Source organism: Tachyglossus aculeatus, chromosome 21, assembly GCF_015852505.1.
Source record: "Tachyglossus aculeatus isolate mTacAcu1 chromosome 21, mTacAcu1.pri, whole genome shotgun sequence".
In the NCBI taxonomy this organism is placed as follows: Eukaryota; Metazoa; Chordata; class Mammalia; order Monotremata; family Tachyglossidae; genus Tachyglossus; species Tachyglossus aculeatus.
The window spans coordinates 72,123,484-72,150,600 of record NC_052086.1 but is presented as its reverse complement, the minus strand read 5'-3'; the positions used below and the strand labels follow the sequence as shown (position 1 = coordinate 72,150,600).

Genomic DNA, 27,117 nt, shown 5'->3' with positions numbered 1-27,117 from the left:
GACACAGTCCCCGTTCCCAAATGTCTCCTTCCTAAATAGGGAATTGGAGAGGGGAAGACAGAGGCAGGGAGACCAGTGAGGAGGTTGATACAACAGTCTAGTTAGAGTATGACCAGAGATTGCACCAAAGTGGTAATTAAAATGGGAATTAAATGAGATCTGCAATCCTAAATAGGATCCCCATTTTATAAAGAAACTGAGGCAGAGAAGGTAAGCAACCTGTCCAAGGCCACCCACTAGCAGAACCGGGATGAATTCCTGAATTCCAGGCCTGTGCTCTTGCCACTAGGCCATCCTCTTCTCAAATGCTTCCTCCTTCCCTAGCTAGCGTACATATTACTTTGACGATGCATTTAACGTTCTCCTCTTAAGTGCCTCTAAAAGCCAAGGGGTTCCAGAAGGATTCAAGATTAAGAAACTTCTAGACTTTTAGCTCAGATTTGCCAAAGGCTTCTTTTCACTCTGCTTACTTTATATTCATTAAAGTCCTCAGCTCTTAAATGATTTCAGCTGCTTACTGCCACTGAAGGCATTTAGACATTATTAGCAATAATTTACAGGTACGCCAAAGACTCTCTGCTCTGCAGAAATGGGACAGCGACAAAGACCATATTTCCCTGGGGAATCTAGAAAGGAAAGCATTACAATCTTAATATTATCAGCTAGGCCATTAAAAAGATGAAACTATTCAGTTTACATTAAAGTGATCACTTCAATTTTCTTTGTAAAATACTCAGGGGCAGGAAAAATATGAAGGCATCTCGTGAAAGTAATCTCAACAAAGAGTTATTTAAGGGGCCAGCTTCCTTGACAGGGCCCTTCGCATAAGCCCAAAGTGAAAGGAGAAGTGTGTCTGACCAAGATCAACACTCACTAGACCAACGGATTCAGTTCTCCGCAATAAAAGCAGCCTGCAATTTTGCCTCCTGTGTTCTCTGGTGGCAAGTCAACATTTGATCTCCTATGTTATTAGCTGTAGCCTCACAAGAAGAATTAAGCAACGTGACATCGTGGAAAGAGCACAGGCCTGGGGGTCAGAAGGACCTGGGCTTTAATCCAGGCTCCGCCGCTTGTCTGCTGTGTGACTCTGGCCAAGTCATTTAACTTCTCTGGGCCTCAGTTACCTCCTCTTTAAAATGGGGATTAAGACTGGGGGACCCGGAGTGTGTCCACCCTGAATAGCTTGTCTCTACCCCAGTGCTCAGTACAGTGCCTGGCACCTGGGAAGTGCTTAATATATACCATTAAAAAAAAAAGAGCACTGTCCTGGGAGTCAGGGGTCTTGGGTTCTAATCCTAGCCCTGCCACTTACCTGCTGTATGCCCGTGGGAAAGTCATGTAACTTCTCTGTGATTCAGTTTCCTCATCAGAAAAATGGAGATTTGACTCCTGTTTTCCCATCCCTTCAACTGTAAGCCCCACGTAGGGCAGGGACTGTGTTCAACTTCTATCTACCCTAGCACTTAGTACAGTGTCTAGAACATAGCATGGGCCTAAAAAATAGCATTCTTAATTCACTCACACCGTTGGAAGAGGAAGAAATGAAGACATCAGAGGCCAGAGGGCTGAAGAGAGCAGGGATCGTGGCTACATCTCTCCAGCGCTTGGTACAGTGCCTGGTACATAGTAAGTGCTTAACAAATACCACAGTTATCATTATTATTATTATTACTGTACTCACTCAAGCACTTGGTACACTTCCCTGCATACAGTACGCATTTAATTCATCCTGATTGAAGTAGGAATCTCTCAGTATAAGTGGCAAAATAAGAGCACAGGCCTAGGAGTCGCTATCTCCTCCAGAAGGCCTTCCCTGACTAAATCCCCCCTTTCCTCTTCTTCCATTTCTTCTGCATCACCCTGACTTGCTCCCTTTGTTCTTCTGCCCAGCCCCACAGCACTTATGTACATATCTTTCATTTACTTATTTAATATTAATGTCTGTCTCCCCCTTTCTAGACTGTAAGCTCTTTGTGGGCAGGCAATTTGCCTGTTTATTGTTGTACTGTACTCTCCCAAGCACTTAGTACAGTGCTCTGCATACAGTGAGTACTCAATAAATATGACTGACTGAATGAATGAATAAAAGAGGACCTAAGTACTAATTCCGGCTCTGCCAATTACTTGCAGTGTGATCTTGGGCAAGTTACTTAACTTCTCTGTGCCTCAGTTTCCTCAATTGTAAAATGGGGATTAAATACCTGTTCTCCCTCTTACTTAGACTGTGAGTCCCGTTTGGGACAGGGACTGTGTCTGACCTAATTAATTGTATTTACCCCAGAACTTAGAACAGTATTTGACACATAGTAAGCGCTAAAGAAACACCATTAAAAAAATTAAAAATACAAACTTCAGGAAAACAGATTTTAACAGAGTGAAAAAAGGAAAGGCCTGATGGGGAAAGATAAGCTTAAAAGGCACATTAGCTGTTATTTGATCAGGTAAATTAAGCAAAGGGCAAATTTCCACACAGGACCAGAAAGAAACCATATTAATACCCAGAAAAAAGAAGAAAGGCAACAATCACAATGGGACCCACAAAAAACACACCAGACAGGGGAAAGACGGAGAGCAGAAAAAGAAAAATGTGGATGCAGTTCAATCTGCACAGCTGACTGACAATTTGTTGGTTACTTAATGCATCGGTGATGTCACTGCTGGTTTCCTGCCATTATTTATGAGGGCTCACAGAGGACAAGAGAGGTCTCCCCTGATGTTGACCCACTTTTTGAAAAGGAAAGGTCACTACCAGGCTGCTTAATATACTTCTCTGGGGAAGTTCCTTGAACAAATTAAAACTTGACATGCCACTCCCCAAAAGCTTAGGCTATGAGGAAGGAAAGAGCATGGATTTGTCAACAGCAAAGTTTACCAGAGCCATTTATAAATTTCCAACTATGACAGTGACCAGGCAATTCGACAGATTTCAGTAAGGCTTTTGATTCCCAACCCTCCTGTGAGGGAAGTATATAAAAAATAAAAAATAATGATAGCATTTATTAAGTGCTGACTATGGGCAAAGCACTGTTTTAAGTGCTGGGGAGGTTACAAGGTGATCAGGTTGTCTCGTGGGGGGCTCACAGTCTTAATCCCCATTTTACAGATGAGGTAACTGAGGCACAGAGAAGTTAAGTAACTTGACCAAAGTCATACACCTGGCAATTGGCAGAGCCGGGATTTGAACCCATGACCTCTGACTCCAAAGCCGCTTTCCACTGAGCCACGCTGCTTCTCTATGCATACAGACCATCACTGGGGGAATGGTGAGTTGCACTCCATCAACCCCAAGGGCGATAAACTTGAGGGGGAAATGAAAGGGGAGAGGGTGGGATGAAGAGAGGGAAGCAGACTTTGGTTTTTTCACTTTACTCCCAAATTTAGAGTTAATTGTTGTGAATCTCCCCCAGGATTACGGTTTTTTTTTTTTTCAGGGATTTTATTAACAGTGTGGTGGTTCCCAAAGGAATAATTATACATTTCAAAATGAACTTCAGAAAGAGTGGTTTCTCTTTCCTAAGTCAGTCAGTCAATCGTATTTCTTCAGCACTGACTGTGTGGACAGCACCATACTAAGCGTTTGGGAGATTATGATATAACAATATAACAGACACATTCCCTGCCCTTGCCGTGTTTGCTGCCAGTTGAGGAAACCAAGCACAAGTTGCCACTTCCCAGCTGCCAATCTGCCAAGGATCCTTCAGGAAGGCTTGGCTTAAACCATAAAATTATCAGGAGGAGGAGAAGGAGAGGGGAGGAGGGTGATGTACAGCTGGCACAATGGTACAACCCAAATGAAAATTTACCAGAGATTCAGTGTTATGTAGGGGAAGGCATCCAGAAATCTGCTAAAGGGTTTTGCCTTAGGCAGATACATGTCTGAAGGACTTGGGACAGGAATTGAGACCATGTTTATCAAGTTGCAGCTGGAATTAATAGACACAACACTGCAAATGCTTCCCCATACAAAAATAAAATTTGAGTGATCTTGATAAACTGGAAAAAGTTCTTCCAAAACATCACTGATACAGGCTGACTGCACGCTCCTTGTGGGCAGGTATCGCATGTACCATTTCCATTATACTCTCCCAACGGTATTTATTGAGTGCTGACTCTGTGCGAGAGCAATGTACTAAAAGCTTGGGAGAGTACACCACAACAGAGTTCGCAGACATGTTCCCTGCCCACAGCCAGCTTACAGTCATGAGTAATTGGCCGACTACCAGTTCTAGTCCCATCTGGACCCTTATCCTGCTGAGTGACGTAGGGAAATTCACCTAACCCCTTAGTGTCTCCATTTTCCCATCTGCAAAATAAGATGTGGGCAGGGAACACATCTATGTACTCTGATGTACTCTCCCAAAGTGTTTCCTACAGTGCTTTGTACCCCTGATTGATACCTGCTCTCACTACCTCCAACTGTGAGTCCCATGTGGATAGATATTCATTCATTCATTCATTCAATTGTATTTATTGAGCGCTTACTGTGTGCAGAGCACTGTACTAAGTGCTTGGGAAGTACAAGTCGGCAACATATAGAGATGGTCCCTACCCAACAACGGGCTCACAGTCTAGAAGGGGGAGATGGACAACAAAACAAAACATGTGGACAGGTGTCAAGTCATCAGAATAAATAAAAGTAAAGATAGATGCATAATCTTGCATTTGTCCACAATGTGTAATGTGGCACATTAGTATGTAATTCATTAATTCAATCGTATTTATTGATCACTTACTGTGTGCACAGCACGCTATTATTATTATTTTTTTTTTTACCAATTTTCAACAGAGGCAGCATTTTTATGAGAAGGATGCTTACTAACTGTTCACATCCAGAGAGGACCAAACAAGAAACGATTTTAAATTACAACATGGAAGTATTTGCAGAGAGCATTTCTTGGTCATAAAGGTAATGAAATACTAAATGGTTACAGGTAATCTTTAAGAAAAGAGTAGACACTCACCTGTTTGGTCATTCCCTTGCCTTGAGGCTGGAGACCTTATGACTTCTTAATGTCCCTTCTCTTTTCCTATGAGACTATCTATTATACCACTGACAAGGAGCCCAGTTATTGCATCTATTTAAATCCAAAGAGAATTTTCATTCAGAGGAAACCGTTAGCGGCTGACGAGACATTTGCCAGCACATTCCTCCATGGTTTCCTTCTCGTTTTTTCTCTCCATGTCATTTCACAGGTCCCACATTTTCCTCTCCATCCTTTCACCCACCACTCCAGTCCAAGGACTCATCATATTCCAGCTTGATGACTCTCTGAGCATACTCACTGGCCTCCTTGCCACCAGTCTCTCCCCTCTCCACTCTGTACTTTTCTTTAAGGTCAATCAATCATACTTATTGAGCCCCTACTGTGCAGAGAGCGCTGTGAGTGCTTGGGAGAGCAAAATATAACAGAGTTGGAAGACACATTGCCTGCCCACGATTACCTTACAGTCTTAAGAGGGAGACAGACATTCATATTACTAAATTACGAAAGGTACATATGTGCTGTGGGGCTGAAGGAGGGGTGAATTCAAATTGAGCAAATCCAAAGGCGAGGGTGATACAGAAGGGAGTGGGAGAAGAGGAAATGAGGGCTTAGTCAAGGGAGGTCTCTTGAAGGAGATGTGCATTCAATAAGGCTTTGAAGCAGGGGAGAGTAACTGTCTGTCTGATATGAAGAGGGAGGGCAGCCAGAGGCAGGATGTGGGTGAGTGGTCAGGGGCAAGATAGGCAAGATCAGGGTACTTGAGTAGGTTGGAGAAGCAGTATGGCTCAGTGGAAAGAGCATGGGCTTTGTAGTCAGAGGTCATGGGTTCAAATTCCAGCTCTGCCAATTGCCAGCTGTGTGACTTTGGGCAAGTCACAACTTCTCTGTGCCTCAGTTACCTCATCTGTAAAATGGAGATTAAGACTGTGAGCCCCCCGTGGGACAATCTGATTACCTTGTAACCTCCCCAGTGCTTAGAACAGTGCTTTGCACGTAGTAAGCGCTTAATAAATGCTTCATTATTATTATTATTATTATTAGAGGAGTGAAGTGCGTGGGCTGGGTTGCAGTAGGAGAGCAGCAAGGTTAGGGAGGAGTGGTCAAAGTGATTGAGCACTTTAAAACTGATGGTAAGGAGTTTCTGTTTGATGTGGAGGTGGATAGGCAACCACTGGAGGAGTGGGGGGAAAAAAGGACAAGACTTTGTAGAAAAATTATCTGAACAGCAGAATGAATATGAATTGGAGAGAGACAGGAGGCAGGGAGGTCAGCAAGGAGGCTGACATACTAATCAAGGTGGGACAGAAAAAATGCTTGGATTAATGTGGTAGCAGTTTGGATGAAGAGGAAAGGGCGGATTTTAGCGATGTTATGAAGGTTGAACTGAAGGATCTAGTGACAGATTGAATATGTGTGTTGAATGTGAGAGATCAGGCAAGGATAACATCAAGGATACGGGCTTGTGAGACAGGAAGGATGGTGCTGCTGTCTACAGTGATGGGAAAGTCAGAGGGAAGTCACGGATAACTGGGAAGATAATAGAGTTCTGTTGTGGACATGTTAAGTTTGAGATGTCAGCAGGACATCCAAGTAAAGATGTCTTGAAAGCAGGAGGAAATGAGAGGCGAAAGACAGGGAGAGATATCAGGGTTGGAGATGTAGATTTGGCAATCATCCTCACAGAGGTGGTAGTTGAAGCCAAATGAGTTTGCCAAGAGAGTGGATGGAGAATAGAAGGGGACCCAGAACTGAACCTCTAGGGACATCCATAGTTAACGGGTGGGAGGCAAAGGAGGAGCCTGTGAAAGAGATTGAAAAGGAGCAGCCAGAGAGATAGAAGGAGAACCAGAAGAGGACAATGTTAGAGAAGCCAAGGTTGGATAATGTTTCCAAGAAAAGGAGGCGGCTGAAAGTGTCAAAGGCAACTGAGAGGTTGGGAAAGATTAGGATAGAGTAGAGGCCGTTGGAATTGGCAAGAAGAAGGGTGGTTTTGGTGGAGTGAAGGCAACAAAAGCTAAATTGAAGGGGGTCAAGGAGAGAATTGGAGAGGGGGAACTTGAGATAGCAGGTGTAGATTACTCGCTCATGGAATTTGGAAAGGAATGGAAGGAAGGAGATAGGGTGATTACTGGAGGGAGTCGTGGAGTAAAGATAATTTTTTTTTAGGATGGGGAAATGAGAACATGTTTGAAAGCAGTGTGGAAGAAGCCATTGGAGAGCATCCAGTTGAAGATGTCAGTCCGGGAGGGAAGAAAGGAGGGGGCTTTAATAACGTGTGAAGGGATGGAATCAGCTGTGCAGGTGGAGGAAGTGGATTTTGAGAGAAGGCAGGAGGATCTCTTCTTGAGATACTGCTGGGAAAGAGGGGAGAGTTGAAGAAGGGGCAGGAGGAGGGAGGGACTGAAGAGGAGAAGGGGAGGTTTTAGGGAGATCAGGCCTGATGGTTTCAATTTTCTCAATAAAGCAGCTGGCCAGGTCATTAGGGGAAAGAGATGGGAGAGGCGGGGGGACAGAGAGTTTGAGGAGGGAGTTTATCAACTGGAACAGCTGGTGAGATCAATGGGCATGGGTGTCGATAAGGATGGAGAAACTATTTTGCCGGGCCGGGTTAAAACACCTAAGGACGAACTTAAGGTGGACAAGGTCGGCTTGATATTTAGATTTCCACCAGCAGTGCTCTGTGATTCATGCACAGGAGTGAAGGAATTGGGCTGTGGAAATAATCTAGGGCTGCAGGCTAGTGATAAGAGACTGATGAAGGGAGTGAGTTGGGTTCAGTAGAGAAGGTGATGTTGAGGGAATCAATTTGGTCATGAGAGAAGGTAGTTTGGGTATGGAGACTAAATGGGGCTGTATGACTTATGAAAATTGGATGGGGTCAAAAGATCATGGATATCTTTGGGGGAACACGACAGATTTGTGGGGAGGAGGTGTGTAGGAGAGAAGGCCGGTAAGGAGGTTGTGGTCAGATAGAGGGATTTCAGAGTTGATGAGGGCAGAGATTGTACAGATGATGAGATCAAGTGTGGGTCCAAGGTGGTGAGTGGGTGGGGTGGGGTGGAGCAAGAGGTCAGTGATGTTGAGGAGTGATAGAAAGCAGGCAGTGGGAGGGTCGTCAAGAACATTTATGTGGATACTGAAATCACCAAGGATCAATGTAGGCATGGAGAAAGAGAGAAGGAATGTGAGAAAGGGATCAAAATGGTTCAAAAATTTGGAGATGGAGCCTGTGAGGCAGCAGATGACTGTGACTAGTGTCTGCAGTGAGTGTTAGAGGCAGATGATATGGGCTTAGAAAGAAGGGACAGAAAGAGATGGGGAGGTGGAATGGTGTGAAAATATTTGGTATTTTATAAATGTTTACTATGTGCCAGGCACTGTACTAAGCCCTGGGGTAGGTACGAGATCATCAGGTTGGACACAGTCCATGTCCCACACTGGGCTCAGTCTTAATGTCCATTTTACAGATGAGGTAACTGAGGCCCAGAGAAATTAAGTGACTTACCCGAGGTCACACCGGAGACAAGTGGTGGAGCCAGGATTAGAGCCCAGGTCCTTCTGACTGACTTACAAGTCCAAGCTCTTCCCACTAGGCGACACCATTCCTCCTCCTCCACTCTGTTGTCCAGATTATTTCCCTAAATGTCATTCTGTGCAGATCCTGGGTATGATTTAACTAGGGTGCTGTTTCCCTTTTGAACTTGAGTCCTGAGGGGACTGCAAAAGGGTGCCATTTTAAAAAAGAAAACCTAAAAGGTAAATTGAACAGATCAATAATATTTTCTGAACTTTCTGAACCCACAGCAGCTTGCTCAGGATGCCCTTGCTGAGCAATAAAGCATTGACACCAACATAAAATCTAATTACATGTGTTGGGAAATATTTCCTTTTGAAAACCAATTTTCCCTAGTGTCAAGAATTTTTTAGGTACCAAATAATAACAGCTATAGTATTTGTTAATCACTAACTACGGGCCAAGAACTGTACTAAGTGCCAGGGTAGATACAAGACAATCAGGTCACATACATTCGCTGTCCCACATGGGGCTCAGAGACCAAGGTGGAAGGAAGACAGGCACTGATTCCCCATTTTACAGATGAGGAAACTGAGGCACAGATCTGCCTATGGTCAAACAGCAGGCTAGTGACAGAGCTGGAATTAGAATCCAGGTCTTCTGATTCCCAAGCCCAGGCTCTTTCCATGAATATGTGGAGTTGCTATCCAGTGAGACAGCCTGGGAATTTTTTTTTTTGCAAACTTTAAACCCTTCTTCCAGATCTCTGCACTGTTATCCATCAAGTCTCACTGCGGCTTTCAAACAATGCTATACTTATCCCCTGTGACTGTGTGAATCAAATAAGACAATGTCACTGCCTGCTGCAGGTCCGTGATAAGAAAGCAAGCTTTGCCATGCCAGCCAGTCTGCTTAGCTATCGTATTTTCTACCAGTCTCTAAAAGTGAGTTTGATAATAAGGTTAAGCCTCCAAACAGGTTTCAGAAGTGAACTATGCTAAGGTTTGTAAGTAAACCCTTCCCTTATACATTAGGGAGGACTTCATTTTTTGATAAAGAATGCAAGCCATCATTAAATTGTTTGGAATTCAGTCACAGTTGTACTTTCAGTCATCAAATGTACTTTCAGATTCACTGAAAACATATCTAATCCATCACACTTTCCCCAAATCTAATTACAAACTCTAACGAAACCAACCTTCATTTGAAATTGTCTCCGAGGATGGGACATAAAACATGGTAAGAACCTTTCTGCTTTCAGTATTATTTTATTATTTGGCTGACTTCATTTGTTAAGGGGAGGGGAAAAAACATTTAAAAGATGAGTGGCATTCAGATAAAAAATTGTACAAATTTGTAGCAGAGGCTCCAATCCCCAACTCCATCATGCGAAATACTAAATAATCAGAGTAAACCGAAGTTGCTGGCTGTTCCCCATCCTTTAACCCAAATACACCACAATATAGCTCTGCATAATCTTCAAAGTCCAACTTAAAAATCATCCGTCTTCCAGGAAGATTTGCCTGATTATTTCAAAACATCCCAACTAGTCAGCTCAACTGCCAGCCTTAGCACTTATGGATTTTAATCGCATCTTTAGCATGTACCTATGTTTACTCATTTGTATATTCATTTTTTTTTCAGATATTTCACCCTGATTTGAACTACGTCCTATTACATCCTTGATTTTCTAGATTCTTCCATTGTCTGTCAATCATTTTGATCTGTCTCCTCCATTAGATTGTTAGCCCTTTGACAGTCAGTCCATTGTATTTACAGAGCACTGTACTAGGCATTTGGGAGAGTACACTATAAAAATATAACAGACACATTCCCTGCCCACAGTGAGCTTACAGTCTAGAGGGGGAGACAGACATTAATAAAAATAAAATTACAGATATGTACATAAGTGCTGTGGGACTGAGGTGGAGGGGTGAATAAAGGGACAAAGTCAGGGAAACACAGAAGGAAGTGGGGGAAGAGGAAAGGGTGGCTTAGTCAGGGAAGGACTCGTGGAGATGTTCCTTCAATAAGGTTCAATAAGGTGGGGAGAGTCATTGTCATGTTTCTTGCTCCTGTAACTCTCTATCAAGCATTTAATAGTAATAACTGTGGTATTTGTTAAACACTTACTAAGAGTCAGGTGTTCTGCTACGTGCTCAAATAGGTACGAGATAATAATAATAACGATGGCATTTATTAAGCGCTTACTATGTGCAAAGCACTGTTCTAAGTGCTGGGGAGGTTACAAGGTGATCAGGTTGCCCCATGGGGGGCTCACAGTCTTAATCCCCATTTTACAGATGAGGGAACTGAGGCACAGAGAAGTTAAGTGACTTGTCCAAAGTCACACTGCTGACAATTGGAAGAGCCGGTATTTGAACCCATGACCTCTGACTCCAAAGCCCGGGCTCTTTCCACTGAGCAGTCTGTCTCACATGTGGCTCATAATTTAAGGAGGAGAGAGAACAGCTATTTAATGGTCATTTTATGGATGAGTAAATTAAGTCTCAGAGAAGTTAAGTGATTCACCTATGGTCACACAGCAGTCAAGTGGGGAAGCAGGGATGAAAACCTAAGTCTCCTGATTCCCAGACCTGTGCTCTTTTCAGTAGGCAGAGCTTTGCCTTCAACGAGTACTCAGTAATTGTACCTAAATCTTCCGTCTAACTATATCAAAAGATGTTTGTATCAGCATTTTTCATGAGTTCTGAAGCCATTCATTATACAGCCAAATCTCAATTATTCAGACTGTTTTTGAGTTTGTAGGTCAGTCAGGGTCATTGCTTCTCTTACTCCTCCACCTTTGGGTTTCCTGACCACTGGCGTTTCCAGATTGTTAACATCTCAGGATGAGCAGGAGGAACAAAATGAGATAAAAGAGTCAATTTTGCTGCATGTTAGTAGCACTAATACAAAGATCTGGGGGAAGAGGAGGATGGAACTATGCACTAAAATGAAGTTTGTGCTCTCCCTCACCCCCATTTCCAGAGATATATGTGCCAGTCACAATTTGTACAAAAATTTACTCATATCGTGAAAGCCTTCTGTTTCTTAACTCTCTTGTCTCTAGCATGGATGTTAAAGAAATATTGGCACTCTCTTTCGTAGAGTGATAGCTCTATCTCATGTTTTCACTTTCCAACCCTAGCTGGTGAATAGATCGGCTTGATAGGGAAAAAGTAATAAGATCTGATCAACTGGAACAAAACGCATGTTCAGCTAAATGAAACTCACTAGTCAGATCTGTTTCCCGGCTCCAATCTCACTTGTGCTCTTGTTGTCCAGAATCAAGGGGGTCTGTCCTTTCCCCTGGAATCTCCCTTAGTTCCCTGTCCATACACCTGTTTCCTGCCTGCCTAGTAACCGGACTACATACCAGACCCATCAGCATGACCTAGTGGATAAAGCACGGGCCTAGGAATCAGAAGGACTTGAGTTCTAATCCTGACTCTGCCATAATAATAATAATAATAATAATAATAATAATAATAATAATAATAATAATAATAATAGTATTTGTTAAGCGCTTACTATGTGCAAAGCACTGTTCTAAACGCTGGAGGGATACAAGGTGATCAGGTTGTCACACATGGGGCTCACAGTCTTAATCCCCATTTTACAGATCAGGGAACTGAGGCACAGAGAAGAATCAGCAGGTTACCCTGTTTTGGGTCAGCATATCTGTCTTGTCTAGGAACAAGCCTCCCCCAGCCTTTCCTTGCCACCTGCTTGTTCCAGCTCTAAGCACCAAACGGTACTTGGAACAGAATTATGCTTGGACGCTGTCCTTCAGCATAGAGCTGGGATTCACAGGCTCTCACTAAGATGCTCTGTTCGCTATGGGAAGATAACCTTTAAAGATTGGAACCAAATTGCTTCTCTTATCTGTGGGCAGTATAGGATCCACTGCTTTAAGCTACACCCCATGCCATTTAAATCACTTCAGTAGAACCAGGCGATCAAATACCCACCTTGGCCCAGAAATCTATCAGTGGCATTACTGAATACGCACATCAGAGCAGTTAAATAATCCTCACAACAACTCCCTGCTGCGTTTGCCCTAAATGCACTTAGCGCATGAAGGATAAAACTGAGCTGTCCTGCAACTTTTAGCAGGCCAAGGCCTGGATTTGTTATTTTAAACAGAGAAATAAAATGCTAATTATGTCCATAATACATGCCTTGGAAAAGCATACATGCCACAATAATACTAATGATGTATTCGTTAAATGCTTACATAACAAATACAGATACAGGCTCACATCTCCTCCTGCGTTCAGGACACCTCCATCTGAATGTCTGCCCGCCACCTAAAACTCAACATGTCCAAGACTGAACTCCTTGTCTTCCCTCCCAAACCCTGCCCTCTCCCTGACTTTCCCATCTCTGTTGACGGCACTACCATCCTTCCCGTCTCACAAGCCCACAACCTTGGTGTCATCCTCGATTCCGCTCTCTCACTCACCCCTCACATCCAAGCTGTCACCAAAATCTGCCGGTCTCAGCTCCGCAACGTTCCCAAGATCCGCCCTTTCCTCTCCATCCATACCGCTACCCTGCTCGTTCAAGCTCTCATCTTAACCCGTCTGGACTACTGCATCAGCCTTCTCTCTGATCTCCCATCCTCGTGTCTCTCCCCCACTTCAATCCATACTTCATGCTGCTGCCCGGATTGTCTTTGTCCAGAAACGCTCTGGGCATGTTACTCCCCTCCTCAAAAATCTCCAATGGCTACCAATCAATCTGCGCATCAGGCAGAAACTCCTCACCCTGGGCTTCAAGGCTGTCCATCACCTCGCCCCCTCCTACCTCACCTCCTTTCTCTCCGTCTACAGCCCAGCCCGCACCCTCCACTCCTCTGCCACTAATCTCCTCACCGTACCTCGTTCTCGCCTGTCCCGCCATCGACCCCCAGCCCACGTCATCCCCCGGGCCTGGAATGCCCTCCCTCTGCCCATCCGTCAAGCTAGCTCTCTTCCTCCCTTCAAGGCCCTACTGAGAGCTCACCTCCTCCAGGAGGCCTTCCCAGACTGAGCCCCTTCCTTCCTCTCCCCCCTCATCCCCCTCTCCATCCCCCCCCATCTTACCTCCTTCCCTTCCCCACAGCACCTGTATATATGTATATATGTTTGTACATATTTATTACTCTATTTATTTTACTTGTACATATCTATTCTATTTATTTTATTTTGTTAGTATGTTTGGTTTCGTTCTCTGTCTCCCCCTTTTAGACTGTGAGCCCACTGTTGGGTAGGGACTGTCTCTGTATGTTGCCAACTTGTACTTCCCAAGTGCTTAGTACAGTGCTCTGCACACAGTAAGTGCTCAATAAATACAATTGATTGATTGATTGCTTACTATATGCTGAGCACTGCACTAAAATCTGGAGTAGATTGAGGATAATCAGGTCGCATGTGGGGCTCACAGGGTAAGTAGGAGGGAGAACAGGTGTGAAATCCCCATAATGCAGATAATGAAACGGAAGCACAGAGAGGTTTAGTGACTGATTCAAGATCACACCACAGGTTCCCTTCGCCACAAAATGAGCAAATCTGTCTAAAATCAAAATCAATGGGAATGATGGATGGGACCAGTTAGGATGGCTGTGTTTGCCTGTTGGAAGTTGCCAGATACGTCTACAGATTGCCAGGATGTCTGTCGATTTTACACATCACTCTAACTCTAGCTGAGACGGAGGGAGGGAAGCAGGGATGGACAATAAGGCAGTTCAGCAAACAAGAGATAAATTGGGATAAATTTCTGATAAGACAACCAGACTATTTCAGGGTGCAGCCAGGAGAGTCAATGTAAGATACTGGCTCACAGACACATAATCACTCATGTATGAAACTGTGCTGAGCGCTACGGACTCTTGACCCTTTTGCCAGTGAGCATTTCTGTGGTAAAATAGCCAACAGAAGTTCCTTTTGGCCGCTGTGGGACTATCTACAGAAAGCCATGACCAAGTAATCACACGTTTTGGTGCCACCCCCACCCCCAACTCCCTTTCAGTCACTTGGAGGAGAAAAGAAAGGAACAATGGTTAGGTAGAAGCTGGGAAGTGGTATAACTGTAACTATTGAACTGCTTCTCCTGATGGGTGAAGGGAATTATGCGGGAACCAGGGACATCCTGAGCATTCCCCATCCTGAATCCTTCTTCACCCCACCCAGGGTGCGCCCTGCCCCCACAACACTTCATGATATTTGTTAAGTGCTTACTACAATCCTATTTACAATCATATTTATTGAGCGCTTACTGTGTGCAGAGCACTGTACTAAGTGCTTGGGAAGTACAAGTTGGCAACATATAGAGACGGTCCCTACCCAACAGTGGGCTCACAGTCTAGATCTGTGCTTACTATGTGCCAGGCCCTCTACTAAGTGCTGAGGTAGACACAAGCTAATCAGATTGGACGCAATCCATGTCCCACATGGGGCTCACGGCTTAGTGCATAGGGCTGGGAGTAAGAAGGTTATAGGTTCTAATCCCAGCTCCACCACTTGTCCGCTGTATGACCTAGGGCAAGTCACTTTACTTCTCTGCGCCTCAGTTCCCTCATCTGTAAAATGGGGATTAAGACTGTGAGCCCTATGTGGACAGGGACCGTGTCTAACTCGATTAACTTGTATCTACCCCAGAACTTGGAACAGTGCCTGGCATATAGTAAGCAATTAACGAATACCGTAATTATTATTATTATTCATCCCCATTTTAAGATGAGGGAACTGAGGCCCAAGGAAGTTAAGTGACTTGCCCAAGGTCACACAGCAGATAAGTGTGCCTGCACAGAAGCAGTTTAACCTAGTGGAAAGAGTGCGAGACTGGGAGTCAGAGGACCTGAGTTCTAAGCCTAACTTTGCTACTTTCCAGCTGGGTGACTATGGGCAAGTTGCTTAACTTCTCTGGGCCTCAGTTTTTTCAGCTGTAAAATGGGAATTACGACTCTGAGTCCCATGTGGACAGGGACTGTGTCCAACCTATTTTAAGTCTACCCCAGAGCTTAGTACAGTGCCTGCACATAGTGGGCACTTAACACGTACCATAGAACAAAAAAGTGATGGAGTCAGGACATCCCCTTCTCCCCAGAAGGGAGGGAAGGTCCTCTTGGCTCCTCCTGATCAGTTCCTAGAGTCTAGCAGATTCTCTCAGGCTGCAGACTGAGGGACCGTAGATGACCGTCCAGAGAGGAGAGAAGAGCAGGCAGGGAGAAGCAGAGAAGGGGGTTCAAAACCTGCCAGAATTCTAGGTCAGAAAGTACGTAACCTTGGCCCTACCTCCCTGATCAGGCTTAGATGAAGAATGCAGAGAAAAACCTGATTCAAGATGGAGCCAAAGATCCTGGAGCTGAGAGAAGAGTTGGGATCCCTAAAGGAAGATTTTTTTTTTTAAGATCTCACCTAAATTGCTTGCAAAAATATGTTCTGGCTGAATTCAGGTTTTGTACATGTGTACTTTTCTTCCTCTGATCATTATAATTTAAGTAAAATTAACATATGGTTTTTATGGATTTTAATAAAGCAAATTTAATTAGAGGTACTTACCTTGTAGAATAAAAATATCATCAGGCAGTTACATTTATTTTGGGCCTTAATGAAACAATAATTGGTCATTAAAAAGTTGCCTGTGATTATTATCAGTAGTAACGAGGTAATTTGGCCAAGAAAAATGACACTTTTCAACAGGTGTTGATTTTCTGACTTGAAAGAGCTCCTATAGGTATTTGTGCTCAGGACTGTCACTTTTGCAAGAATTTCGGGCATCAATCATATTTATTGAGCACTTACTATGTTCAGAGCACTGTACTAAGCACTTGGGAAAGTACAATCCAACAAAATTAGGAGACACGTTCTCTGCCCACAAGGAGTCCAGAGGGCATCCTGAGAATGAAGTGTTCCAAGCCCATTTACAAGATGCAGGCTTCGTTTCTAATCCAATCCAATCCTAGTCCCACAGTAAAAAGCAGAGGGTCTGATGAGTTGGAGGAGGAAGAGCCAGTAAGTCAGTCATGCAATGACTTCAGAAGCATCTCACCCATCTGCTTCTTGGGTTGCTCGCCTATTTAAATTCTCCCCACATTCCACCTCTCACTTCTGATAGAGGTCTGTGAGAATCTCAACTGCTGAGAGGAGGCTGCTGGTCTCCCCAACAGATGAGGCCATGAAGAGGGCCCTGAGAAAACTGTCATCGTTGTTCATCAGCCCCAGCCTGAGCATCTTTTTAACGTCCTGAAAGGTACAAAAACAGCCTCCACAGAGATTAGCCTTTGCAGGCCTAACACTAATCATTTTTTCCTCTCAGTCCCAAACTATGAGATAGAAGAATAGGAGACCAAGTGGTTCATCACACAACCCTTTTGAGGAGACCTCAAACATGGGGAGAGGGGGTGGTGCCCTTGGCCTCAAGTGTTAGGAAAGGGTGCCTTGCATGGGGCTAGAATTCCCAGAACCATGAGGGAAAGACTGCAAAAGTCCCAGCTGATTCTTATGTTATTGGGGATGGGAAGAGATGGATGAGGAAACTATTGAGAAACAGGCAAACACCAAGATTCTCTGCATTGAGAAAGTCCTCAAAGAGTGATGGCATTGATGGAATCTTCCAGAAAATGGATCTCTGTCCCAATGCCATGAACATTTGTCTATAAAGGAGCTCACTTCTCACCAAGTCCATGCCACTTAAAAGCCGAGGAGTCATTGAAAATACTAATAGCTTATGTTTCGCCCTCACATTATATGCAAAAGTGTAGGCAGCAGACTTGAAGGAGGAAACTGGGAGCAAAACCGGGGCCAGGGGTCACGGTGAGATGCAAGTTCAGAATTAAGAATCACGGCATAAAGGAAGCCGACAATCAGGGATCACGGAAGACAGAGAGCTCTAGGCCAACCTGGCAACCAAGTAAGTGGAAGCCTGGGAAACAAAGGATGTGGGAAGATATTAGGGAAAAGGAGGGCCACAGAAGGTAAAATCTGGGGAGAAAGCACCTCCAAAAATGGAACTTTTTCTTTCCCACGGGTCTCACATCGGAATGAAATGGGATTTATTACCAAGGCAGGGTGTAAAACTGCAACAAGAAATCCAATCCTTGTGTCATCGTTGAGCTATGAGGAAGCAAGAGTGTCTGACTATAAAACTTATCTAGGACTCTTCTCCAGCAATCCATTTTCTACCCAAACTCACGGATTCCCAGAGTAAATGCTCTTTCGTTGGGGCCCAAATAGACACCCCCGTTCTTTCTGCACTCATCCCTTCCAGAAAGTGCAAACACCATGGCAAACATTTCAGTTATAGTTCGTCAAACTAAAGAGTGAGGCACGGACACCCCATCTTCAAACATCTTATTTTTCTTCACAATGCAACTGCTATTATAAGCTTCCCTGAGCCTATCCATCAGGGCATGAGACAGCTGTCAGGGAAGTTAAAATATCCTTTCCTTCCACATTCTGAAGGCTTATTCTTAACACTTTTCACACCTCCTTTCCCTTGGCAAACTTTACAAATAAGATTTTCTAATGTCATCAGGTCTGCCGCCTAGCCCCCAGAGCTAATATAAAGTTGATGCCACGACACTCGCCACCATCCGTGAGAAAAAAGGAAACCATTTGGAGGCTGACTGGATTCAGGGAGTTGGTGTGTGGACTGCTGAGCCCTGGTTATAATGAACAAATGGGCAGTTTGGGATTTCAGCCACTGTGACCATCTCCTTGTCACCAACGGGGACTGCGAAGATGAATAATCTTATCTACCTCACTGACCGCTTCTACATTTGATGCTTTATTTCTTCTCCGTGTTGTATGAACTAATTTCCTGTGTGGTTTTAAATCTCATTCCTCCTTCTATAAATGATGACAATATAGCCCTAGCCATCAAATGAGATGGATAAGGCCATGGTGAGAATAGTTAGGTTGGCTGAGATACAAAAATTGGGTCATCTCGAATGAAATACACCCATAGAGGAGGTTCCAGAGTTACACTGTTGAGTTGCTGAATTATTTTCAAAATTTTAAGATGACCAAGAAAATGTCTCCATTTAGTGACTCACACCCTGCTTCATTTCAAAACCCCTGACTCCCACTTCCAACATTAATTATTAATATCATGGTATGTGTTAAGCACTTACTGCATGGCAAGCACTGTTCTAAGCACTGGGGGAGATACAAGTTCATCAGATTGGTCCCAGTGACTGTCAACAGTCTTACTAGTTTGACATCCCTCCTATATCCTCTGCACCCCCAAAACTAAGGGGTAAGATTTCCGTGCTGTTGGAAAAGGAATTGATGATCTTTTTCTTTGCTTCACTCCAGAGAAGAGTAAGGTAGGTAGGATAGAGAAGGGTAGGCAGGATAGAGAATGTGGGGATGAAGAGAAGGGAAGGCTCTAGAGCACACAGTGTTGGATCAGATTCTCAAAAATCCCAGGGTCTCATCTTCTCTCTCTGTAACACAAGAATTATATGCATTGCTAATGGCCAGCCCCACCACGCAAAAGGGGCCATGTTTAAACATGAGGTTTGTGATCCGTATTGCTCCCATTCTATAGCAGGTAAAATCATTTTATATTATTTTTCCAGAGGTTCTGAAATGAATCCTAATTTAAAACATGGAAATCCATGGGAAACATACCCCCAGCCTATAAACAGTCAAGTTACAACCATGCTTTCAAGCAAAATGCTTACTGTGTGCAGCGCAGTGTACTAAGCACTTGGGAGAGTACAAGAGAAGCAGCGTGGCTCAATGGAAAGACCACGGGCTTGGGAATCAGAGGTCATGGGTTCAAATCCCAGCTCTGCCAATTGTCAGCTGTGTGACTTTGGGCAAGTCACTCCATTTCTCTGTGCCTCCGTTACTTCATCTGTAAAATGGGGATTAAGACTGTGAGCCCCACGTGGGACAACCTGATCACCTTGTATCCTCCCCAGTGCTTAGAAGAGTGCTTTGCACATAGTAAGCGCTTGAACAAATGCCATCATTATTATTATTATAATACAACAGAGTTGGTAGCCATGTTCCCTGCCCATGATGAGCTTACATTTTAGAGGGAAGACAGACATGAATATAAATGAATAAGCTACTTCATTTTAATATCATAAAAGCAGCAGCATGGTTTAGCGGATAGAGCATGCCTGGAAGTCATGGAAGGACCTGGGTTCTAATCCTGAATATGCCAAATGTCTGCTGTGTGTCTCTGGACAAGGCACTTAACTTCTGGGTGCTTCAGTTCCCTCGTCTGAAAAATGGAGATTAACACTGTGAGCCCCATCGGGACAGAGACTGTGTCCAACCTGATTACCTTGTATCTACCCAAGTGCTTAGAATAGTGGTTGGTACAAAGTCAGCGTTCAACAAATACCATTATTATTATTATTATTGTTATCATTATTATTACTATTATCGTAGTCTCATGCCAAAACACATGTAAAGATGACAGTGGCATATATTTTTATTGTAATTTTACATGTGAGGAAAACTATGGCTCAGAGACTTGCCAAAGGTCACACAGCAAGGGAATGGCAGGGTCTCCTATCCCCCAGTCCAGGTCGACTCTCCCCTAGAACTCAAACCTGGGAGTCAAAAGGCCCTGAGTTCTAATCCTGGTTCCTAATCCTAATCCTCAATTCCCTCCACTATAAAATAGGGATTAAGACTGTGAGTCCCATGTCGGGCATGGACTCTGTCCAACATTATTAGCTTGTCTCTCCCCAGCCCTCAGTACAGTGCCTGGCACACAGTAAGTGCATAACAAACACTATTAAAACAAAAGTCACTTCAGAATCATGAAGTGAATTAACTGAACAGTAAAGGGAGAAAAATATGTTCCAGCGTAAAAGCAGGTAACATGACCTTTAAATAGCAAATTCAAGCAACATGTGCTAATGAAAACGGACAAGCACATAGTCACAGAATGAGCTTAATTAATCAGCACAAATGATTTTGCAACTGAAACTTGGATTAAGTGCCCAACCCCAAATCATTGGTGGAAAAAGAATAAGTAAATATTAAGAACAACAGCAAAAGAGAAGCAGGGAGAAAGACAAAGTCAGACAGAATCACATGAAGAAAAAGGTCAATGAGACTAAAAAGACAAACAAAAGAGATAGACAGGCTGCCAGAAAGGGACAGATGGTTATTTAGGCTCCAAAGTTAATTCAAGCAAAGAAAATGTCCTTTTTTTCCTGCCTATTCATTTGCATGATGTTTTCCCCTAAATCTAGCTCACGCTGCCAAGTATGAGCTGAAGGCTTACTGACCATAATCCTGGGCATAGGTCAGAGTTTACAAATGCTCAGCTTCAGCAGCTATAGAGTTCTTGAAGAGGGTGATAACAAGAACAAAAGACGCATTTTATTCTAATGCATTTTATCGGAGTAGTTCACAAACCATTACTGGCTGAAACTCTGGCTGAAAATTCAGAGAACCAAACGGCCAACTAAATCCACAGCTGGCTTTTCCCCAGTATTTGTGGGGACTCTGAAGAGGCAGAGGAGATGTGAAAAGAATTAGGACAGGAGCCACCAAGCCTCAACGGGGCTGTGAGAAAGGCACCAGCTTGAAAGAAAGGCCCCCAGCAAATCATTTCTGGATGTGTTTCGCGATAGGTCCAGAACTCTGCAGCAAAGCTCAAATGGGTCCTGTTGTTTGGCTGCTTGCATTCATTCACTCAATTGTATTTATTAAGAGCTTACCGTGTGCACAGCACTGAACTAAGCGCTTGGGAAAGTACAATACAACAATAAACAGTGACAATCTCTGACCGCACCTCACCCTCCACACAAATGGGGTAGAAAAACCAGTTTCCGGGGTAAAGTGAAGCAGCTGAAGGGGTGAGAGAACATGGCCGTGAGTCAGAGGACCTGAGTCTAATCCTGGCTGTGTGATCTAGGGCAAGTCGTACCACTTCTCTGGGCCTCAGTTTCCTCATCTGAAAAATGGGGTTAAATACTTGTTCTTCCTCTCCCTTCGACTGTGAGTCTTGTGTGGGACAAGACCTAGAACAGTGCTTGACACACAGTGAGTGCTTTACTGAAATTACTATTACTTATGCTACCTATCCACAGCTCGACTCATCAAGAAGCAGCATGGCGTAGTGGAAAGAGCACGGGCTTGGGAGTAAGAGGACCGGGGTTCTAATCCCGGCTCCACCACTCATCTGCTGTGTGACCTTGGACAGTCACTTCACTATGCCTCAGTTTCATCATCTGTAAAATGGAGATTAGAAATGTGAGTCCCATGTAGGACAGGAACTGGGTCTAACCCAATTATCTTGTAATAATAATAATAATAATAATAACGGCATTTATCAAGCGCTTACTATGTGCAAAGAACTGTTCTAAGCGCTGGGGAAGTTACAAGGTGATCAGGTTGTCCCACGGGGGGCTCACAGTCTTAATCCTCATTTTACAGATGGGGTAACCGAGGCACAGAGAAGTGAAGTGACTTGCCCAAAGTCACAGAGCTGACAACTGTCGGAGCCAGAATCTGAACCCATGCTCTCTGACTCCAAAGCCCATGCTCTTTCCACTGAGCCACGCTGCTTGTACCTGCCCCAGTGCTTAGTACAGTGTCTGGCACAAAGTAAGCACTTAACAAATACCACAATTATTAACTGAGGAGAATGGATTTTCCCTGAATTCGATGTAAACCCATGGATGCACTAGGGTATAATTTTAAAAAGTGCCGCTAGTTTGCACTGTCTCCTTTCCCCCAGGCTGTAAATGTTAACTGATACATTTTCTCTGGAGGACAATGGAGCCACACCTGCCTACCCTATTTATGTTTCCTGAGAAAGAGCCAAATGTTTATAGAGAAGCTTCTCAGATACAACTAAACAAGTAAGGCGCCAGCCTTAAACTGCAATCCAGAGCAACATTGTGGCCCTCAACCACACTTGTGCAGACTCTGTTTTTGGTCAATAAATCCTTGCCACAATCTACATTTTCAAATGGCTCTGCCATTTGACAGGTGGCTCTGCCACCTGTCTGCTTGGTGACCTTGGCTCAGTGGAAAGAACACGGGCTTTGGAGTCGGTGGTCATGGGTTCAAATTCTGCCTCCGCCAACTGTCAGCTGTGTGACTTTGGGCAAGTCATTTCACTTCTCTGGGCCTCAGTTACTTCATCTGTAAAATGGGGATTAAAACTGTGAGCCCCCTGTGGGACAACCTGATCATCTTGTAACCTCCCCAGCTCTTAGAACAGTGCTTTGCACATAGTAAGCGCTTAATACCATTATTATTATTATCTTCGGGCCTCAGTTCCCTCACCTGTAAAATGGGGATTAAGACTGTGAGCCTCATGTGGGACATAGACTGTGTCTACCCTGATTAGCTTGAATCTACCCCAAAGCTTAGTACAATGCCTGGAACAGGGTAAGTGCTTAAATACCATAAAAAAAAATTCCAGAAAAGTGACACTTTACTTGATACCATTTTGGTAACAGAAGTGTTTACTTCCTAAATAAAATATTCATAGCAATAGCAAGACTTTTCTACAAATGTTTCACTCATTACAGATTTAACCACCTTAAAATAAGACATCCAAAGGTTTTCCTTTTCTCCCCACCAAATTGGGTTGGGGGGGGGGTGGGGGGGGGGGGGGGAGATGGACCTTCTTCTGGAAAACATCACACACAGTGTTTTAGGAATGCCGGTTTAACTATTTTGAAAGCCTTTTCTTTGCATCCAAAATATTTACTGCAAACACTAAACATCATGCAGCAAGAGGCAGGCTTTCTTGGTGCCCAGTCTGTGGATCCAGCAGTGTCCCTTTTAGTCACAAACACACTCCCATCCCCTCACCAGACAGTCAACCTATCGTATTTAGCGAGCAATTACTGTGCGCAGAGCACTGTACCAAGCACTTGGGAGAGTGCAATATAATAGACAGCAGACACCTTCCCTGCCCACAAGAAGCTTACAGTACAAGAGGGTTGTGACAAGAGGACAGGGGCAATCTCTTATTTCAGTCAACAGAGGATGCCAAGGCCAATGTCCATAAAGGCATTGAAGGTACCCCTACTGCCTTACCACTTCATTTACTCCCACCCTCTCAAAAATTAGGTACCCACTCCACCCCACCCCACTTATGTCCATATATCCGTAGACTAGGTCGCTTCCCTTGCCTGAAATTTATTTTAAAGCCTATCTACCCTAGTTCACTTAAAAGCAGGGATTGGGTCCTCTGATTCTTACTGAACTTTCCCAGAAGCTTAGCATAGGGTTCTGCATTGAATAAGAGCTCAAATGCCATTAGTTGACTGATTCATTTATTGAAATTCATGGCCAGAGCATTTTCTTGGAGAACAAACGACGACTAACGCTCACAAGAACGTGTGCCATTAAGATGCACTCAAAGACATTCCAAAATGCGTTCAGAGCACGCCTTGAGAGAGTTGTTGGAAACAATGTTAGAAACTGGTCAGAATAATGAACTCAATTCTTCTCAAGCCTCAGATTTCTCCCTAGAAGGTGAGTTGGCACCTTGGGAGGGGCATGAATTCTTTCGTATAGGGCACTACTGAAAACATGGCATGTTCCAGGACAGCGCTACATAAATTATTTCCTAACTAGATGGATTCTATCCTGTTTTCCTCATTAGCAGATATACCTAAGTGATATACCCATTCTGTCCCATGTCTGCCCTCTTCATCCCAGTCTCTCTGGTCCCCCAACCAGCCCGCTGCACTCCCCCTATCTCCCCAGCCCCCATTTTTCTGCAGTCCTTCCACCATGGCTCCTCTAGTATTTAAACAGTTGCTACAGCTAGTGACCCCTTCTCTGCCTTTCTTTGGGCAAGTCACAACTTCTCTGTGCCTCAGTTTCCTCAACTGCAAAATGGGGATTAAATCCTACTCCCCCCTACTTAGACTGTGAGCCCCATATGGGACAAGAACTGTGTCCAACCTGATAAACTTGTATCTACACCTGTGCTTCGAACAGTGCTTGACACACAGGAGGAGCTTAACAAATACCATTTAGAAAGAAAAAGTGAAGGGGATGTTTTACAACTCAACTCCCCAAATAAAAATCATAATTAACCTTAAAGGGTTTTTATATTAATTTTTGTATGGTATTTGTCAAGCACTTACTATGTGCCAGGCACTGTATTAAGCATTGGGGTAGATACAAGCTCATCAGGTTGGACATAGTCCCTGTCCCACATAGGGCTCACAGTCTTTAGCCACATTTTAGAGCTCAGGTAACTGAGGCCCAGAGAATGAAGTGACTTGCCCACAGACACACAGCAGGCAATCCCGCTTCTCTCACAGGCAATCCTGCTTCTCTCAAGGATTGAGAGATTCCTCCTGTGCTCTTATGAGTCCTCATATGGGCTTCTCCCAAGCTGCTTCTCTCACAGGCCATCCATTTACATTCTGTGTAAAAAGCATACCGGGCACTTGGGAGAGGGGTTGGCTCCATCTGATGAGCAACAGAGGCAGCCTAGTTGGGAGCATTCTGCTGGGAGGGTTGGTGGAAGCATTCAGTACAGTGCTCTGCGCACAGTAAGTGCTCAATAAATATGACTGAATGAATGAATGAACAAATGACTCAGCCCACCTTCTGAATTAAGTCATTACATTATGCTCCATGCCCAGGGCAAGCTGCACGGCATCAAGTGCATCTGGGTGACCAGTAATCACATGCTAGGGAGAATGGGTGGCCCCCTAAAGAGGAGCCTCCAATTCTTTTTCCTGCCTCAGGATGGAAAAAACACCTGAAGCCGACCCTCACAGAGAACATAGGATAGTAATAAAAGAGAAGATACCCTCTCCCGGAAAGCCTGTCGAAAGGCACTGAGTTCTGTTAGGTAGTTTGGAAAAAAGACCCATTGCTTAATGTGGCCAGTGGAGAAGAGATGCTCATTAACAGCCCAAGGAACAGGAATGGAGGAGCTAGAATCTTGAAGAATAGAAGGGAACCAAAAGAAGAAATATTTAGGGCCTCCAGGGTCTTTGAAAAAGGAAGAGAGGACATAAAATGTGAGGAATTCCACGAGGCACTCGTTGGCAGAATCAGAAGGCGGCACATTTTGAAGGACTCCACCCTCTATTTATTATCTATTCATATTATATTCATTAATACCATTTATATTAATTGCTGTCTCCCACTCTAGACTGTAAGCACGTGGACAGGAAATATGCCTAACAACTCTGTTGTACTGTACATCTTAGTGCTCTGCACACAGTAAGCACTCAATAAATACCAATGATAGATTGTCTCTCTCTAAACCCACAGCTCACAGTCCAATATCTGACAGTCTCAGCCACCTACTAAATCCTCAATACTCAGCAAGTCATGGCAACCTCATTTGGAGGTTTTATCCTGTTGTCCCTGGCCCAAAGATCAGCAGATAGCATAGAATTCCTTTCAGGAGGTAGAAATTCAATACACTGTCTACGTTAAAAGGTACGATTATCAATGGACATCTATGAAGCTAATGTACGATTACTCTGAAAGCTGGAATAACAGATTATGGTAATTTGTTCCATCCAAGTCTGATTGTTAAACCAATTTATGACATCTGTTTGAAAAGGGTGGTACTCAATAATACAAATGAAATGGCAGCCATTCCTTCGGACAGAAACATGTAGGAACTCCAGACACTTCTTGATCTCAGTTTATAATCTGCCCCAGATCCAAGCAGAGAGGAAAATTAAAAAAAAATTATGATTCTTACCTGGTACACATGGAATGCATTAGCAGCTTTTCCACGAAGAAAAACGGAAGGAATCCAGACATTTATGAGGGCTCGATTTGATCTGGCCAAAATGAAGAGAGAGTGAAAATGAGAGGGATTAAAATGGGTTAATTACAAAACCGGTTTGCACAAGCATTTTGATGGAAATGCTGAGCAAGTTCTCATAAGATATTTTAGTCAATACTGAAGACATTTGAAATAAAACTGATTATTATGTTTTTTATCTAGTGCTTAGTCTGCACAGAGCACTGCAAAACTATTATGCTTTTTAACTCTGCTGTTCCATCTGATTCACTATCTTCATGAAAATCCTCACAAGTGACGAACTCGCAGAGAGAACATGAATGTTAGTTGGAAAAACTGAAGATCAACTGTGGTCTAACTGTAAAAGCGTATGATTCTGGGAGCACCAGGCCTTTTCCCTCATTCAAAATGTTAACTCATCCCCAGGAAGGCACCCGATCTAATAGCCAGCTCATAAAAATTATCGTGGTGCATTTAGAACCCAATTGGAGATGTTTCCTTAAGGAACTATTTGTGATTTGTAAACTTTCAACCTCCAGAGGAAAAGACGTTTTCTTTTAACTCAGAAAACAGTGGGCTAGAGATGCTCTTGAGAAGCTGCATTTCACCTCACCCTACCTTTCAAACTTTTCAGAGGAAGATGGGATGTAACGATCCAATTCCAACATGCAAAGCCCAGGCCAAAATTTTTGCCCGCGAACTGTTTGCCTGTGTTATGAGATTTCTTCTCAGAATAATTTTACAAGTGCCCAGAGCCTCCTCTTTTCATTTTCCTAGCAGTGGGGATTTCAGACCATCACTAATACACTGTTTTATTAAATGTAATGGATAGCTCTAGTTAGTACAACCTAACAGGAACCTGCTTAAGGAGCCACTCTGAGGTTTCACTTAGCTGCAAATGCT

At 43.8% G+C, this 27,117-nt stretch overlaps 1 protein-coding gene across 1 annotated transcript in view; it reads right to left on the bottom strand.

Annotated features, from left to right (window-relative positions):
- The window catches only part of SNX29 (sorting nexin 29), a 557,276-nt gene that overhangs the window by 188,170 nt on the left and 341,989 nt on the right, over positions 1 to 27,117 (bottom strand). The window contains exon 19 of the mRNA XM_038762809.1: positions 26,170 to 26,251. Within this exon, the coding sequence (XP_038618737.1) occupies positions 26,170 to 26,251 (82 nt within the window). The remainder of the gene's footprint in view (positions 1 to 26,169; positions 26,252 to 27,117) is intronic.